At 43.6% G+C, this 18291-nt stretch overlaps 1 protein-coding gene across 3 annotated transcripts in view; it reads right to left on the reverse strand.

Moving 5' to 3' along the window:
* Positions 1 to 3561: 3561 nt before the first annotated feature.
* Positions 3562 to 18291, reverse strand: part of LOC101920748 (monocarboxylate transporter 2-like) — a 39051-nt gene continuing 24321 nt past the window's right edge. For all 3 annotated transcript variants that reach the window (XM_055805500.1, XM_055805501.1, XM_055805502.1), the window contains 3 exons: positions 14343 to 14486; positions 8640 to 9515; positions 3562 to 5808 (listed from right to left, as the gene is read on the reverse strand). In XM_055805500.1, the coding sequence (XP_055661475.1) occupies positions 5516 to 5808; positions 8640 to 9515; positions 14343 to 14486 (1313 nt within the window). In that variant the 3' untranslated portion in view covers positions 3562 to 5515. The remainder of the gene's footprint in view (positions 5809 to 8639; positions 9516 to 14342; positions 14487 to 18291) is intronic.

Here is an 18291-nt window from a genome sequence, read left to right on the forward strand (position 1 = left end):
CATGAATTGCCCGGTCCCTGCTGCAAGAGGCATGCTGCTGCTCCTCCGAAGCTTTCCCTGCCTGGCTTGCACTGGAACAGGTTTCTTAGCCTGTCCAGGAAAATTGCATCTTGAATTTCCGACTAAAATATGATCTGCAATTCCTAAATGACTTTGCAGTGTTTCAAAAATGTTGGAATAGGGGGAAACATGCAGTCTATGACAGCCAAGTTCAGTGTAAAGTTAGTGTGTCTGAATAAGGTGGTTAAAAAGAGGAAAGGAAGGAAAGTCATGAAAGGAAGCATTTTCAGTCCAAACGCATCAGTAATACTAAAGTTGAGATGTGCAGCATGTTTCAGAAAGTAGTAACGTATAAACAAACAAATAAATAAATACTAAAAAAAAAAAGACAGGTTATTTTTAAATATCATCCAAATTTATGCCTTTTTGGAGGGAGGGAACATAATTTATTTTCCTTACAAACATATCCTCTTTAACTGTTTGATTGATGGGCTAAAGGCTTGGGTATCTCAAACCACATAGGATTATGTCTGTCTAAGCCTCTCTTAGACATGTGGAGATTCGCCCTCTGCAGACACACCGAAGTGGAAGGCACAGATGTCACAGGTGTTTGGATCCACAGGACAATGGGTTGTACGTTTTTTAAAAGAAAATTATATGATGCTGTTAACTTGTTACAGCAGGGTCTTGACCATGGTGACATAGAAGATCCCATTTACCTATACAGGTTCAGGTTTTTGGTATCAGGGTGTAAACGAGGCTCTCTCCAAACACAAAGACAAGCACAGCGATACCTTCGTGAGCGCCAAAGCAGACGGCAGATCATGTCTCTGTTTCTGAGCTGCACTGCCATTGTGGGAAGCTTTCCTGACAGTTGTGAATGTCACTCATCAAAGCACCCTCACGGGGTTCTGATAAGTCTAAATAGTACTATTTTATAGTCAATGTCACCGTCACCGCAGAGGGCAGAAAAGTCGCCTTATAAATTCATTCCTTAATATAATCTGAATACACCTGTATTGTCTACCAGGTGTTTTCTGAACGCAGCCAAATAAATTTGATGTCAGCTGCCACAGGAACTGTCCTTCTGAATAATCTCTTGCGCTGTCTAAAATGATTGCATATTTCAAACATATAGGTTGGCACTTCATTTTTTTGTTTGATTGCTTGCTTGTTTTTAACACAGGTACTGCCAAGTCACCTCTACTCATCCGTGGTTCCAGACTTCTCTGGTCTCCTCGTGTGTTTTGCACTTTCTGAACATGGTTCATTCCTTTAGGAAAAGGACATGTTTTGCTCTATTGCTGCACATACCGCCAGTGACTATCCTTTCCTTTTGCAGCCCCTCCGTGTGCCAGATGTGGAGGACAGCCCCGAGCAGCAGAAATACCCACCAGGAATGGTTACAAGACTGAAGACGGCAGCCTCCTGTGCTCACGTAAGGCAGCCTGGTTTTATACTCTCTTCCCTAAGTGCTGGGTATGGGTGCTGTCGTGGCTACATGAAAGTTTTCATACAGTTTTTCATTAGCAGTAGAAAATAAAAAGCACTGAAACTGTTCTTTGAGCTTAAATCTACAGCTGACCTCGCAGAGCTGTGTCCCCCAGCCTTGCCCATCAGCCCTGCTCTCGGGCAGTCTGTGTTGCTCCTTTCCCAGGCCAAGACAATGCCGTGTGTGGCAAAGCAGCACCTGGCACAATGTGTGACGCCAAAAGATGTCTCCTCTTAGTAGTGTAGCACTCCATCATGTGGCACACTCACAGCTTTATCATTCTGCTACAAAGGGAGGGAGGCAGGTGTACAAATTTTGCCACTTCAGAGTAAGCGTTGAAATATTTGGATTCCTCTTCCAGTCCTTTCAATCAGAAAAGCTAAACATAGGGAGGGAAAAAGTGGGGGGAACTATAAGAAATGAGCACGTGGAATACATCTAAATCCAATCCATGGTACTTGTCACACCTGCCCATCGAACAGCACTCGTGCCTCACCCACAGACCATGGTTGCAGGCAGGGCTGTGCTGCTGCATGGTCTGGTGGCTTCTTCTGTGGTTGTTAGAAATGATGCTTCAGCACCAAAATCAGGCTCTTGCAGAAGTCCAAGCAACCCTGGAAACAATGGGCAATTGCTTCTAATAAGGTCACAAGCTAATGAAATATAAAAGACTGCTAATACTTCCATTGGAGTGCAATTATTAAATATCATCCTTGCATGTCTGATATCCCAAATATGCCCCATGTGCCTAGTGCATGTGTTTATGGTACAACACTCACATCTCTTGACTTTCCCACACAGGTGCTTTCCAGACTTAACCATGCATGTAAATATGAATATTGTGTTCAGTTTGCCACACAAATCACTAAATTAGATGCAGAGGCAGCTTCTGCTCCTTCACAAGAGCTTTTTCTAATGGATATTTCATATTGCACCAGTCATTTTTAATAACTGAAAATGTTCTTAGGAAAGTTTGAGATTTTTCCAAGCCTGGATTACAGCTTGAGCCTGCAAGATGTTGAATCCACAGGATTTGATTCAGCAAAGCATTTCTAGGGCTACTCACATGCTTAAAACTACACAGTTATCTGGCATTGCTTTGCTGCAATGATGAGTAAGATCTATGCTCAGAGGTTTGAACCTTTGGTGGGGGCAGCAGGCAGGGTAACAGGGAAGAGGCAGGCCACCCACCACTGAAAACCAGCTATAATCACCAAAATTGTATTTGTAAAATGCATTGTATTTGTAAAATAATCTGGCTTCCTATGTGCTAGAAATAGTGCCATAATCTTAAAGACAGTATATGTTTCTATGACAGGAGGTTGAGTAGGTTAAATGATGTAGCTGCTTAATGTTAGAAAACTTCTTGAAGCTGTAAAGAATTTCGTATCCAATGTAGCACTTTTTGTCCTCAGGGACAGTTTAACAAAGGTGTCCCTTTTCCAGAGGATTTTCATAGATAGCTGAACAGAAAGCCTTTTTATTGAAAATGTATTAACAAAGTTTTATGATTTAAAAAGCCTCCTTTGGGTTTCTGCTAGACAAAGAGCCTTAGCATCAGCTCCTGCCATAAGGACAGCTGGGGATCTGGGTCGCTGTTCCTAGAATTAATTGATACGACCTGGTGGGAAGGTATGAAAATCATCTTATTAGATCCTTGCCAGGTCATTCTCCGCTGCTTTCGGACTCGTGGGTCCACACAGCTAGAGATGTGAGTCAGGCTGGCCCAGACAACTAAAAATGTCAATGAAACTGTGTGGCAAGATGCTCCTGGTGGTGTCCTGGAATAAGAGGGCAAGACCAAGAGTTGTATTACCATGTACATGAAGCCAGGGCTAGAAATCCTATGAGGATAAATTCCTTACTGAACAAAAAGGCAGCATTACCCTACAGATCACAATAGAAAAATGTAAACTAATTTCATTTTTTAAAAAGATTATTATTATGTATGTGAGAGTTTCCAGAATGCATATTGGAAAATGTTCAGGACTTTCTATCAATGCCTTTTTTACTGAAATACTATAGATGTATTTAACAGAGTAACAAAAACACAGCAACAAAAGCCTAAGTATATTGTCTAGATATTTTTTTTTCCAGAGAAAAAACCAAGATACTTTGTAAGGATAAAATGTAAGTCCTACTGAAGTCAATGGCCAAAGATCATTACTCTTTAGTGGAACAAAAGATTTCACAGAAAAGGTTTTGTACAAGAAGATACAAATGATCTAAGTTTAAGAGGATAGTGTATTTACGAAAGTATTTTTACAAGCCATTCTTCATAAGTGATAATCTGGTATGGTTCCTCAGTGACAAAGTCATGAAAAAATACCGTCCGATCACATAATGGTACCATTGAAGCAAAGAAAAAGGAGACCTAGCCTTTGGACTGGTGTTAGCTTTGGATTTGGGTATCTGCCTGAAAAGTCCTTGTTTTTATCTAGTCACTTGGAGCCAAATCCACAAAAGGCTCATAATTCAACTGCATGATGCCATGCTCAGCATCCAGGGCTCTTGGGCAACAGCTGCTTATTATAAAATACATCAGGGCTTGCTGTCAGAGTCCAGATCTTCCCAGCAAAAAAATTATCACCAGTGGATGAGAGCCTCTCACATAGCCTCAGCTCCAGCTCTGCATCACTGACTTGCAGAAACTTTATTTCATACAAGATGACATGAGACCACCAGGTACTGTGGTGCCAACAACAGGGAGGTCCCTAACCCAGCCCAAACCAGAGGGAGGCAGCTGGGTATGGATTCCCTCCAGGCTGTATGCAACTTAACCAGATTATAAAAATATGGCACAAGGTCACAGCTCTGAGACAGTGTTTAAAATCATTAATTCTGAGTAATATAAAGCACAAAGTAAGCAGGCAGTGCTGCAGAGAGGGCTGTGGTTAATGCAGGACTATTCATGTCATTTTCTGTCTTCTAGCACAGGGATACCTGTGCTCAGTAGGGCTTTCAGGCACCTAATGTGGGGCAGAGGATCCCATTTCAGCTCTGGCACGGCTAAGCTCTATTCTCTGATGCAATGATGCCTATAGCTCCTCCACGCCTCAGTTCTTCATTTGTACAATTAATTAATTAACAGTAACAACGGTTACTGCCTCACCAGGATGTTGTAAAGAAAAAACACACTAAAAATGGTAAGGTGCTCAGATGTTGGATAATAAGGACTTTGCAGCCCCCTAAGAAAAATTTTAAAGAATTTGCAGTGTTTGAACATAGACCAAATTTTAAGCCCTTTAAGGCCAAATTTCTGCCTCACACAGACAAAAGACATGGAAGAAGGGCTCCTATAGCATGTCAGCCTTGTGCTGGCCCCCCACATAATGCCACCTTTCTCAAGAGATTTTGCTAAATGCAGAATTCTCTGAGAAAGTCCCTGGTCAAGCCATGATGAGCCACCCCAAGTTAGTTCCTTCCTAACATGCTCCAGCCACAAGGACAGGCTGCCTTGCTGCCAAGCAGCACGCTCATCTTGTATTTAAGGTGAGTATAAGGTCTATTTTACATTTCCATGAGACAGAGGTGCAAGTCACAGTGCAGCTGCAAGTGGAAGGCAGCACCAAATCCCTGGGATAATTCCGAGACTGCAGTCAAAGAGTTTTGATAGCACAGTGAGAAAATCTAGCCACCACAGTACTCAATACAAAGCCCATTCAGGCTGCTGGAAGTGCTCTGCATTGACTCTGATGGCCATTGGCCTTTTCACTGAGTAGAGCTGCAGTAGAGGGAATAGAAGTAGGGTATCAGCTACACCCTTACTCAGCCCCTTCTGGGAAATGGGAAATATGGAAAGAAAAATCTTGCAGGACCTTTGGTATACAAATGGATACTGCACTGTGTCCCAGCACTTTATAAGAAGCTAGACTTGTTTCTGTTCTAGTTTTCTCCTGCAACAAAGAAGAGGATGCACATGGCAGAGCACAGAGCAAAATTTAAAAACCTAGTGTGATTTTGCAGCTGGTGTTCACTTAAGCAATCCAGAAGCAATTTCCCGTTCAGTCCACAAGAACAGGTTTAAACTTCATTTATGCCATTCACTTCCTCCTTTAGTCCTTCTTGTTCCTTGCTCAAAGGTTCCAGCTCAGGCCCATCCCGTGTGGTTTCTTTGTTCCAGCTATTTCTGCCTTCATTTTCTGTCCTTACAGGTTTAGTATTCTCTTCCTTTGCCTTTCTTTCCTTCTCCTCCTTGGCAAGCATACGATAATTATAATAATTCATGATGAACAGGAAGGTTCCTGCCAGGACCATCACAGCTCCACATTTAATGAACATATATTTATAGTCCCCAAAGGTATCAATAAGAGTTCCTGTAAAACATATATTAGAGAAAAAAAAAAAAAAAAAAAAAAAAAGAAACTTAGAGATGAAGGCAAGAATATTGTGTTTTCAGATCCTAAATACATAAGGACACCCCTGTGGCTTCAGGATAAAATAAGACATTCTCTTGATCTCTTCCACAAATACTCTGATCCTGCAAATACTTCACATGTGCTCCACCATATAGCCTGTGGGTAGTTAACATTGATACTGGTGATACTACCAATAATTTGTACAGTGAAGTAGAAGGGAACAGAGAACCTACATTGCAAAGTCTGGACTTTTCAGGCACACCTATTTTTTCCCATGCAGAAACTGAGCCCTCTGATTAGAGACTCTGCAGACAGCCTTTGCATTGACTCAGTGATCACCTACAAGGATGTCCATTCTACCTGGTAGTCCTCAGGCTGCCGACAGAAGCGACAACTTTCAGGAAGACCTTCCTGCGATGGCACCTACCCACTGGGTCTCATCTCAAGACTCTTGACAAAGACCCTCCAATCGATTCCACCCCGGTTCACTCACCAGCATTAGAGGGGGCTCACCGCTGCCCCTTCTGCATTTATACTCGTGATCTGAAGATGAAAGGGCACTGCGCGGAACTGGAAAACATTCGTTCCAGGGAAAGCAAAGATGATGCTGTCAATGTCAGACAATTTCAATGCCAAGACAAATGTGACAGGTTCCTCTCAAAGGTTAATGCCTCTGCTACGGAGTTACAGAGTAACTGAACGGAGACGGCTTAATTGAAATGTCAGTGTTCTCCATTATGTCAAAATGTAATGCAAATCTTATTGGGATTATGATCCTGAGCATTAATTCCCATTTACTGGTGCAAAACACACCATTCTTAACATCCCAGATCCTAATTAAAGTAAGACCCAGTCCTAACCTGGCCTTCGCAGTACAGTTAGTCCTCCTTGAAAGTGGCCCATCTTCCATTAGCTCCCTGACTTCTTGGAATATGTTCTCCTCCTTAAAGAGAGGGACCTTTAATTACTTCCTGACTGACCCCTAATGCTGAAAAGCTGATGATTAATTATTCCACTGCATTACACTGACATGGGGGTTTATGGTCACCAAATATATAAATTTCTTGATGACAAAAAAAATGCTTTTTAACAGGTTTTGCTCAGCAGTTCTTCCTGAATCATTCCTGGATGTCTTGGTACACCATTTTCAATGCACTGTGTTTTTCACGTTACTGGTGAAACATCAGCCAAATGCTAATTGCAATATTTTTTCCTCCTCTGCTAATCAGGATGACCTAGAGGTCTCCTAAATAGGTTTCAATGAGAATTTTAATGAGTATTGGAAAATTCAACAGTAGGACAGTCTTTCTTCTTTTCCTTTGAGAGTAAGATAAAGTCATAAAACACACTGGGAACAATTTACTTAGTTCATTAAAGCAGAACCCTGCAGTAGGTTATTAAAATGCCAAAGAACCAATAAATTTGCTGCATATTAAAATGGTGGGGGAAACCCTACAAAACTAATATTACTGATTATTACATAGAACTGTTTTAGCCTCATTAGCAGTCTCTGGTCATTAACTTAATCTTCCACACAGAAAATTATATAATTCAGAAAACGGTCATTTTAAAATTGTATTTTATTTTGTTTGTCATTAATTAAATAATGAATCTCCAAGACAGCAAGAGGATACAGCTGCTTCTGTCACACTGTATGAGCCACACGGTAATACAAAGAATTAAATGGCTCAGCAAGATGTGCCGTGCAGAGTATTCGCCAGATCTCCGGTTTGAATCCAGGAAATGGGTTTAAACTGCTGCCTTTCTGTGCATTCCTTAAATGTTATGATACTGTCATGTCCAAAAGAATTAGCAGAGTTTAACTTTTATACATCTGAATACAGAGAGCACAAACAACCTAATTAAATATTTCAGCATACTTAAAGGTGGCCAGTTTCCAAAGCAGTTATTCAAGCTTGCATACAGGTGAAATGCAAATTGCAGAGCAGGGCACATAGGCAGGATGGTATCTATACACTGAGGGGATGTCATCTATAAAGTCATTTAATCCATTGCCAACTCAGATTTGATAAGGACTATATTTAGGCCAAATTCCAGATTCAAATATGGTGTCTTCCAGACGTGGGGTGTTCCTTGTAGAAAAAGAAGTGAACACATGCTATAGAGGGAAAGCAGCGGAGGCTGTTAAAATCACAGATCACCGCTCCCACTTATCTTCAGATGACTGTAAGCCCTGCCAGAGGTTCAATATTGTCAGCAGGGACCCTGTCAATATTGTCAGGCTCTCTACCTTTTGCTATTTCAAACCATACCATCCAAAATAAACCTTCTTTTGTATTTTTGGAACAGCCTTAAATCTATCAATCATCAGTTGCACTAAGATGACTGAACCCCATAAGTGGAAGTACTCGGAGCCTTAGAGACAGATAGCAAGGCTTAGGTTTGAATCAACAAGAACTGCTGTGGTGTACTGTGCTTAAATTGTGGTGGGCTCCAGCCTTTTGCAACAGGAGGAGTCTCCAGGAGGAGTCGTGTGAAGTGCAAGGTTCTTGGTGCTGCAGGTGGTCCCAGACTGCAAGTTCAGTTCAAGTGCTTGAAGGCATCAGGGACTACAAGACCACTCCCTAAACTGCTGACTTCAACTGGAGGACTACACAGAAGGGAGTAAAGAGGAAACGCAGGACTTGCCCTCCCTGTCCAATTTCTAGTGGAAAAATGGTGCATGGGAAGCAGAGAAAACACATTTAGAACCACTTCTTGCAAACCATGCTTGCAAGAGTCTAAATATAAGTGATAACCCAGTGGAAGCAGAGGAAGAAAAGACTCACCTCCAATAGGTGGTCCCAGCAATATTGTGCAGCACTCCGCAATGGTGACCAGGCCAACAGCGCTGGTGAACCGGGCAGCTCCCACAAGGTCCATAAGTGTTTCAAAGAGCATGGCACAAACCATCCCAAAGGCCAAGCCAAAAAAGATGGCGTAGATGACGAGTCCCATGTAGCCAGAAGCCAGCGGGCAGAGAAGGTGGCAGGTGCCGTTGAAAGCAATGGAGAAGCTGAAAAAGTATTGAATCTGTGGCCTCACCCACTTGCTGTTTGCAATGATGCCAGTGGTAGGTCGGGCAATCATATCCACGATTGCAAGGATCGAAAGGAGGAAAGCAGCTGAATATTCATCAATGCCGATGTGCTTTGCATAGGGTGCCAGGAAAACAATGGGGGCAAAAAACCCCAGGAACATAAGCACATTTCCAATCAGGTAAATCAAGAACCCTCTGTGCTTAAAGAGGGAAAAATCAAGGTACTGATTGATCTTTTCACAACATGCCTTTCCTCCTTCCTCTTCCACTTTGTCCTCCATAGGGACTTTGGTGGGACTACCCATTTCCATGGCATCTTCAGTGACCTCTTCTTTCAGAGCATCCTTCCCTTTCCCAGTCACCTGGGGTTTGACTGGCGTTGTGGCTGCCCCGATGGGTCTGAAGAGAGCTCCTGCCACACAGCAGTGTAATAAAATCGCCCCAAGAATTAAAAAGCTTCCCCTCCAGCCAAAATTGTCAAACAGGAACTGGTTGAGAGGAGCCAGGGTGCAAAGCATCACGGGGCTCCCTGCCATAGCAAGGCCATTTGCGATGGGCCTTCTCTTCAAAAAGTATTTCCCTATGATTATCACTGACGGCTGGAGGTTGAGAGCAAGGCCGAATCCTGGAACAGAGAAAAACAGTTGAGATATACACAAAGATTTTGGACCCATTTATCCTCAGCTCATTGTTTAAGGCAAATTCATAGACAACTGGTCTACTGGTGGCTCTTCAACATGATAGTCTGGATGCAAACTTTGCTCAAGATATCCCTCTAAGCTTCTGGCTGCCACCTTTGGGTAACCAGACCCCAGAAAGACACTTCCAGTCAGAATTTGCACTGCAAATCTCTCAGGTGCCAACCCTAGCACAAAGAGGTTGCTTTAGAATAAATCAAAACTGTACCCGCAGTGAACGCTGGCTGGTTTTATCCAGAAACAGCAGCCATATTGGGGGCGAGGATGGAACTATATAAAAAGAAAAGACAACTCCCAGTTCGAGCAGGGTTGTGCTGGCTTGGACAGTGCTAACCACCAAAGCACATCCTTCTCAGATGCAGCTGGGGCTGGCATCCCCCTCCATGGGTGGCGGGCGCCCACCACCGCCGCGGGGCAAACAGACCTGCGTGGAGCACACAGACCTGCGTGGAGCACAGCATCACCCTTCTCAGCTGCTGCTAATTTGGTGGTGTGAGCAATTCAGGTCTGATGCAAAAGATGAAGAGGTCTGCAAGTACACAGCAAAACAGCTACTGAGGATGCTCATTAAACAGGACCCTAGAGTGTTTCTTTTAATTAAAATTTATTTTTATTGCATTTAGATATATAAATTGGCATTATAAATCTGCATTGCTAATTCAGTTAGCCAGCTTCTCTTGCGCAGGTGAAAACTGAAGGCAGAGATAGCAAACACTGAGATGGTCTCAACTTTCTGTGGTCCTGTTTGAGAGCACTAGAACACAATGATGGCTTCTTTTCAAACATTTCTACGATATGCAGTACTTCCCTTAGAAGCTAAATTTTCAGAACTCCATCAAAATGACTAAAAATCATGCCACATATTTTCCACCCTATCATCAGGAAAGAATGAACCACATTAGACCAAAGCAGAAATGTAATCCTTGAAGTGATTATATCAGAGAACATGAATCCTGAAAATAGGGTCATGCAGATTTTTTCTTGTTCATTAGTCTATATAATTAGTTTGTTTAACTGTGCAGTACATAATTAGGTACAGAAGAGAATTTAGAAAGGTCAAGGTCCTCAAAATTAATTAAGGAACACTATCATTAGTTGCTGATAAAGTAGAATCCAACTGAGGCAGCAGAATTCAACTGACGTTGGATAGCTTCATTTTGATCGGTTTTACAAAATTATGATTTTTGCTAAGTTCACGATTCATTTTTTTAAAAATTACTTGCAAGTTTACCACATTAAAAATAAATAGAAATGGAAACACATTCTCAGCATAAACTTTTCTGGATAGTCCCTATATTTGGTGGGGCACGTCTTTGGGAAGCACAGCCTTCTCATAACGCATAAGAGATCAAATTCATCCCCTTGAGGGGGCTGACCTGAGAACTACAGAGGCAAAACACAGCCTTGGCTAAAGAACTCCTTTGATGGTGCTCAGATATAGGAATTCATCTTTTTTCACCTGAGGAAATGCAACACAGTGGATTAGAGTTTGCTTTAACTCCGTATTTCCCAGGCTGGTAGGTAAGGGCAGAAGCTGAACCATCATTTCCATAGCATCATTTTCATTAGGGACCTACCACATGGCGTGCAGAGAAGGAAAATCAGACTGGATGCCAGCTACCCACTTAAACAATAATCAACTTAATTTTTTTATTATGTGAACATTAATTTGCCAGTCAGACAAATCTAATTTAATATTACCTCATGCTCTTCCCATTAATTAAATTTGGAGAGTTTCAAATTGACAGGCTGGAATTTCAATTTACTTTAAGCTTTTGGCTGACTTTAGTTGGAAATGTTTATATCTATTTTATTCCAGTTTTCAGAAACTGCAGCAGCTTTTCCATGGCTGAAATTGTTACTCAAATAACCACATTTTCTCCCCAGGGATATGACAGAGAGGCATGATGTTCATGGTGTTGCATGAACAGAGGCAAGCCTGTGCCAGAAGGAACATCCTTCCCTAGATTAGATACATCTCCCTCATATTAAAAGGAAAGAAATGGTGCTGCAGGAGTGAGCTGTGGAGCTATTGATCTTGTTCTTACTTTATTAGCAAGGGAGGATCCTACCAGGTATTTCAATACTCAACATTTACAGCTGAGGCAAAGACTCTCATTAGTCAACATGCTTCACCCTAGATCCCATTTTATTTCATGGTGGTCTAATTGGTACAGATGGAACTGAACTCTGACCAGTTGTTATTGCTGTGTATTTAGCTTTGAAATTCGCTGCTTTCACCTCAGGCTTGAAGAAGAGGTTGCATGCTTAAATACCTATTCAATGCATCCAGGCTGGCATCTATCCAGGTCGACAGCTTGCAAACCCTATTTCTTTTTCTAAGCGCTATAGGGAGACAAGTGAGGAAGAGAACACGGGTTTTACAGCATAGGCAAAGTGCCTGGTGCAGCCCACAGCTCCGTGCCATCAAGGGCAGAGCAGCTTCAGAGCTGCGTCGGACGCAGAGCCCGGTCCCTGCTCTGCATGCAAATGGAAAAAGACATAATCAAGAAAGCAATTGAGATTGCCGTGTCTAATCCCTCCACCGTAAACAGATCCTTCCTGCTCTGCTGCTCTGAAGAGATTTCTATTAATATGCCGAAGGCACAGGACTGTAGCAGAGACCTCCTAGTACCAGCTACCTTGTTTTTACCTCCATCCCCTGCAAATTACATGAACATGGTCTTTTACATCGGTCTGTTCCCCTTTCAGGCTGGGAGGAAGGAGGCTAGAAAGAGTGTGATGTTTACAGGTTGCTTTACAGTCATTGTAAATCTCCTTTACAGAAGTCTCTCTCCTCGTACAGTAATGCTGTCTCAGTCGCGTGACGAGCGGGCAGCTTCATAATTGCACTTGAATGCCTCCATGTTAGGCCTGACTAGCGAAAGCACTTCAAGCATAATTAGAGGCATCAAGCATGTTAGCAGGATTACAAGCATCTTCCCTTCTCTGTCAAATTAATATTCCTTCCCCAGCACACACACCGTGCCTGGAAATGATGGGTTATTAGCTAAGACCTCATCCATACAGCTGCCCTCATTCAGTAAGCAGGAGGAAAAAAAGTACACAACACAAAAAATGTGCTTAGCTCTGAGGAAACATCATGGCACTAACAACGAGGAGCTATGGGGGCAGTTTGTCCCTGTACCCTGTTGCTGGCATGAGGTTACACGGGTGCACTGAGCACAGCTTGTACCATCAGCTCGCTGGGGTGGGCAATGGACCAGATTTGCAAAGATATTCCAGGACCAAAAAAGAGTGGGGTCTTCATAAATCCTAGGCCCATCGGGGTCAGGCACAACATTCCCTCCTGCCACCTTTTTAGAGAAGTACCTTTGAAAATAGGAGTTGGTGCCTTCCTACAGCACTGTTCCTTGCCTAAGCCCTTCTGCTCACCAAAATGCATATATTTTTAGCAAAGGATTTATGGTTTCCATGTGCTAATCCAGCATTAGTCAACTAGCTAGAGGATATTTGTTGAGCAGGGAATTATGCAATCTCATGCATCGATAAATATTTAATTTATCCATGGGAGACAGCAGTTACTTCTATTTCTCATCCCTTTGTTTCTAGAATTTCTTTCAAGGAATCTGCAAGATCTATTCAATCAGTAATAACACAGTTTCACCTAACTACAGTGACTCTCCTTAGAAAGAGCAAGGTTTGAGAGAGAGGATCCCTACATGGGGAATTATTCGCTGCTGCGCAGATTTAATAAAGCAATATTGGTGTAGAAGAACAGGATGACAAACTTGCTGTCCCAATTTACTTTGCTAGTGGCTGGTTTTATTGATTTTAAATGTTGAGCTCACACTTTTCATGTTCAGAAAGCAGCAGCACTTAATGCAGCGGCAGAGAGATAGGGAACATTCATTAAAACATACACCTCGCAACCTCAAAAGCCAATTCTGAACTTACTGTGTCATGTTTTCAGGCAGATGTCCTAGCTGTGCTGAAAGAAACATTTGCTGTACCTTAGCCAAAACAATAAACAAAAAATGCTTACAAATAAGCTTCTATGCTCACACAGGTGGAGAACTCAAATCCATTTACCTTTAAAAGCAATAGCACAGCACCTGCAGGCTTTAAAGATGCTGGACCGAGCCTATGCCTTCTCCTGTTTGAGTTTCCAGTATGGAAATTCGTATTTCAATACAGACAATTCAAATTGTAACTTCAATAAGGAAATATAAGGTGGGTTTTTTTTCTCAACAGGGAGAACAGTGCATTGTTTCAATCAACTCCGGTAGTTACTATTTTCAGATAAAGGACCTCCTAACCTCACAAGCAGGTGAAGGGCAAGTAAACCAAAGCAAAGCCCTGAAATCTCATTTCCTATATCTCATAGAGGGAAGATAACACACAGTAATAGAGGAACACAGGTGCTTTCTTCATAGTCACACCAGTATCTGGAAGGGCTTGCCTTGCCCAGGGCAGAGCGCAGTTAATCTGTGTTCACATCAGTGGGATCTGAGGGCACCGATGGCCATCCTCACCATCGCCGCCGGCCGAGGGCACTCATCTGCACAGAGCAGCCCCCCGCTAAGGTCCCACACGCACGCAATGTTCAGCCAGGAGCACAGCGCTTAGCGGGGGATGTGCTATTTGCTAAAGTTCACACGGTGCAGTTGTCCCACCAGCTTTTTAACTCACCAGCTTCCCATTGCACTTGGCTGAGGTGCCCAAGCGTGGATGCCACAAGCCATCAGAAATTAACCTCAAGCGCGGCTGGAAAGGAGATGCTTTCTTCTTACCTGTAATGAAGCCCACGCAGATGTAGAGCTGCAGGATGCTGGTGCAGAAGGCGGCTGAGACCATCCCAATGCCACACAGCAGGCCTCCGAATATAACCACGGGTCGGCTGCCATAGCGGTTTACTAAAATACTGCTAATGGGACCTGGGGAAAGAGTGCAAAATGGTCCTTGAGGCAGGTACCTTCTGACCGAAGGGCACGTTTGACACAAAGCAGGTAAAACTGCAATATCGGTGCCCTTGAGGTGCTGCTGACACCTTCTAGGGTGACTTCAGGAAGAAAATAGAAAAAGAGAGAAAGATGCTCCGCACTGTGCAGAGATGGCAGCGTGTCCCATGCCATGCAGTGGCTGCGCAGTGACAGCTCCTGCCCTCAGGACTTCAAAGTGTCATCAGAGAAGGTAAATGGCAATAACAAATCAGGTGAACACACGATCCCAGCATAGGAGCTTCCTGATTTATTATAATGCTAAACCATACACACAAAGCAGTGGTTCATATTACGAGGCTGATAGCATGAATACTGTTGCATTTTTAATGCTTCTATTTAATGCAATTCCAATACTGCTGACCAGGACTGAAGCTCCAGCAGAACAGCTGTTAATTAAATCTTAATAGCAGTCTATGTAGGTAGAAACAGGTTGGGATGATGGATTAGCCAGAGCTCAAAAGAACCAGTTCAGTCTTGCATTTATGTAAAGATGTGGTTCAGTAAAGTGCAAAATTATGAGAGAGGGAAATGGTTTAAGAAAGACCGTGGATGTTGAAAGGAAGCACTGAAATCTGAGGAAGCAAAACATGCCATTAGCTCTGGGTGGAGGAGGAAAGATGGGAGATCTTGTGTATAGAAGTCTCAACTAGCTGGAGGACCAGTAAGAATCTGAATCAAAAATAACATATGTTGGAGGGACTTTGAAGATCTCAGGACCAACTTCGTGCTCAAAGCAAAGCCAACTCTGAAGTTAGATCAGGCTGAGAAGACAAAACTAGAGAAAGCAAACAGCAGGAAAGTGGTCCAGAAGTCAAGCTATGACATTTAAGGAAAAGAGTCTGTATTACTCAAAAACCTTGAACCAAAATGCTGCAAAAATGACGCTGGGAATGAGACAGGGGGATACAGGCAGCATTTAGTATCTTATCTTACCTGTTCCTGGGGCTACTCAGCACACAGCAGTGGTGTTTCGGAGCCCAGAGTGCCTGCCTGCCTTCATTCCAGCTGTTACAGACAGCCCACACCACCCACACACAGATTACTGGAAACAGGTATTTAAAGCTTACAGGCATCTCTGAAGAGTTTGACTGTGGGATCTACCTCACCGCAGAGCCATTTGGTAGGATATTTACCTTTGCTTAAAATTTTCTTAGCCAGGAATAGTGCCAGAGCTCTTTTCAGACCCTGCAAACCACAGCACACTTGAACACAGGAGTGAGACCCCCCAAAACCCCGTATCCCCTCAGCATGGCTGACAGCTTCCCAACAAGTTCTCAGCTGTTAAAATGTGCAAATATAAAATACAGTAGGTATGACTGGTTTAATCTAAGGAATGAAGCCCATGGTTACATCTGTGACATGTAAAATATTTTCCACTAGATGTCTAAGGTCAAAACACTCATAAATAAAATACACACAAGCAGAGTCTTAACAGCACCCCTGTAACTGTGTGATCTGTGACCTGGTCCCATCGAATGCACCATTCAATTCAAATTTCTGTGAGTCTATAATTATGCGGAGAGTTTTTTCTCCTAATCCTGCAACTGGATTCACATGCATACGTGTTTTTGCTGCACAGAGCACTACAGAATTGAATGAGAAGCTCTGGGGAAAGAGATACCTATGTCAGATCAGCACAGCAGGGAAGGGACCCCTTTCTCACTGTTTCCCCTGGTCAGGGCTTGGACTTGCATCATGCTTGAGCTGGTCTCAGCATGTCCTGTAATTCAATAGATCAAGCCAGCATTCCTCAGAAAGGCACAATATATTCATCTGCAGCCTAAGGGCACGCAACTCTTCCATTTTTCAATTTTCCACATGTCCGCGTTTCTCCAGAATCAATCTAATTACTCAACTAAGAAAATGTGGTTTCAATTACCTTCTCCTGCTGGAAGAAGGCTTTCACATTAGCCCTAAAACTACAGGATGTCGTACCACAGAGCAGAGCATTTAAACCCCACAGGATTGCTGCTAAGGGCCCTCTTCTGCTCTGGCTCAGGGCAGCTCCCAGGAAGAGAAGCCCCTGGTATGAGAAGTGAAACAAAATGCTCACATACGTCCCACTCTTGCAGCATCCACTTTGGGAGAAGGGAACTACGGATCCATGTCCCTCTCACTCCAGTCCATCAGCTGCCGTATTGACTTCACCCATCTGTAAGGATGGGTTTGGACCACAACAGCAGATGATGAACTGGAAGGGGGTGAGGATGGGACAAATTCTGCTCTGCCTCCTGGCTGTGGGAGCAACCCGGGGTAGAGGCTGAAGCAGATGAAAGCAGAAGTTCGTATCCCAGCCACTGGCTTTACAAACGAGAGGACCGTTCCTTTGCCCTGGGGCACCCTCCACGAATGCGCAGTGTCCTCAGCCGCATCCCAGTTTCCCAGCCATCACTTATTAAGCCACAGGCCTGCAATTGTTCCCTGTTCTTGCCTTGTGTAATCTCTCAGCAATGTTTTACATCTGCTCTGCATGACCTTCAGCAAACTGCCTTTATCTGCTGTAACCAGCGTTACCAGTTTCACAGGGGGAAAATCAGCCCCACTTCTTTGCCAGTCCGGGTGGGAGAGCAGTGGTCTCAAAGGAGTTACTTGCCTGGGCAGTGCCAAGCTCACAGGGAACTGTGATGATCTTCAGAAGCAGCACAAGCCTTTCTCCCTCGCAGCCTGAAACCTTAAGTCCAGGCCCTGCGAACGTGCTTTGCTAAAGCAGCATGGCATACAGGATCACAGCATGCACTTGTGAGCAACAGCATTTGATCTCCCTGACCAGCCTCATCCACATAGGACAGAGGGTCAGAGACCTCTGAGATACTAAGTGCAGCCATTTAAAGGAGAAATCAGAAGCAGGGCATCTGGACTAAACCCTTTCAGCCACTAGAGAATCCACAGCAAAGGCCATGATGAGCACTCAACCTGCAGCAAAAGTATCAGCCAGATCTACACTTTACGAGACATCAGAGAATCCAGTCCAAGGCTTCAAACAGTTGGAAAACCAAACTTCTCTGAGCTGCTGCTCGCAGGCAGAAGGTTTTGTAACGGTCCTGAGCAGACCCTTCAAACGCACTGAAGCACATGCAAAATCACATCCCCAAAATTACTTCCACTTAAGTCATTTGGACCTGCAGAAACGTCCATAGGCTTTAATGGAGCAGCCTTTCAAAAGCTGTCCCGTCTCTCCGCAGAAACCAGCGCTCACAACGTGTCACATAGCTGTGCACACTTCAGTACGCAAAGCCGGCTGTTTTGGGCAGGTGCACGAAGCATGGACACATACCCCTTCACCCTGCCCAGATGTCTCCTGTGATCAGCATCACACCCAACAGACCCAACTGCACCTCTCCCACCCTGCCCTGCCACATGCCACCCGCAGCGTGCTTCTCACAGGGGGCTGATCAGCCATCAAACGTTAGATAACGTTAACAGCAGTGTTGTGGGGAGCTTCAGAAAACATCAAATAGCTCAAGTCAGGGCAGAGGAATTAAGCTGAGGGAATAACAAAGCCAGCACCGCAGTTGTGGGAAATAGAAAACACGATTACTGCTTTGCTTGCAGCTATTGCAAAAATTAAAAGCGTGACAGCCCCTGGAAACACGGTGGAATTGAAAAGCAGGACCTGTCATTTCCCAGTTATTCAGCCAGCATTAAAAGAATAAAGATGCTGTATATTACTGCACAGAAGCCATTTACGGTAACAACGTGTGCAGCTTAGATCCCAAGGCACCTTCACTTGCTAATGCCT

Source organism: Falco peregrinus, chromosome 5, assembly GCF_023634155.1.
Source record: "Falco peregrinus isolate bFalPer1 chromosome 5, bFalPer1.pri, whole genome shotgun sequence".
Classification (NCBI taxonomy): Eukaryota; Metazoa; Chordata; class Aves; order Falconiformes; family Falconidae; genus Falco; species Falco peregrinus.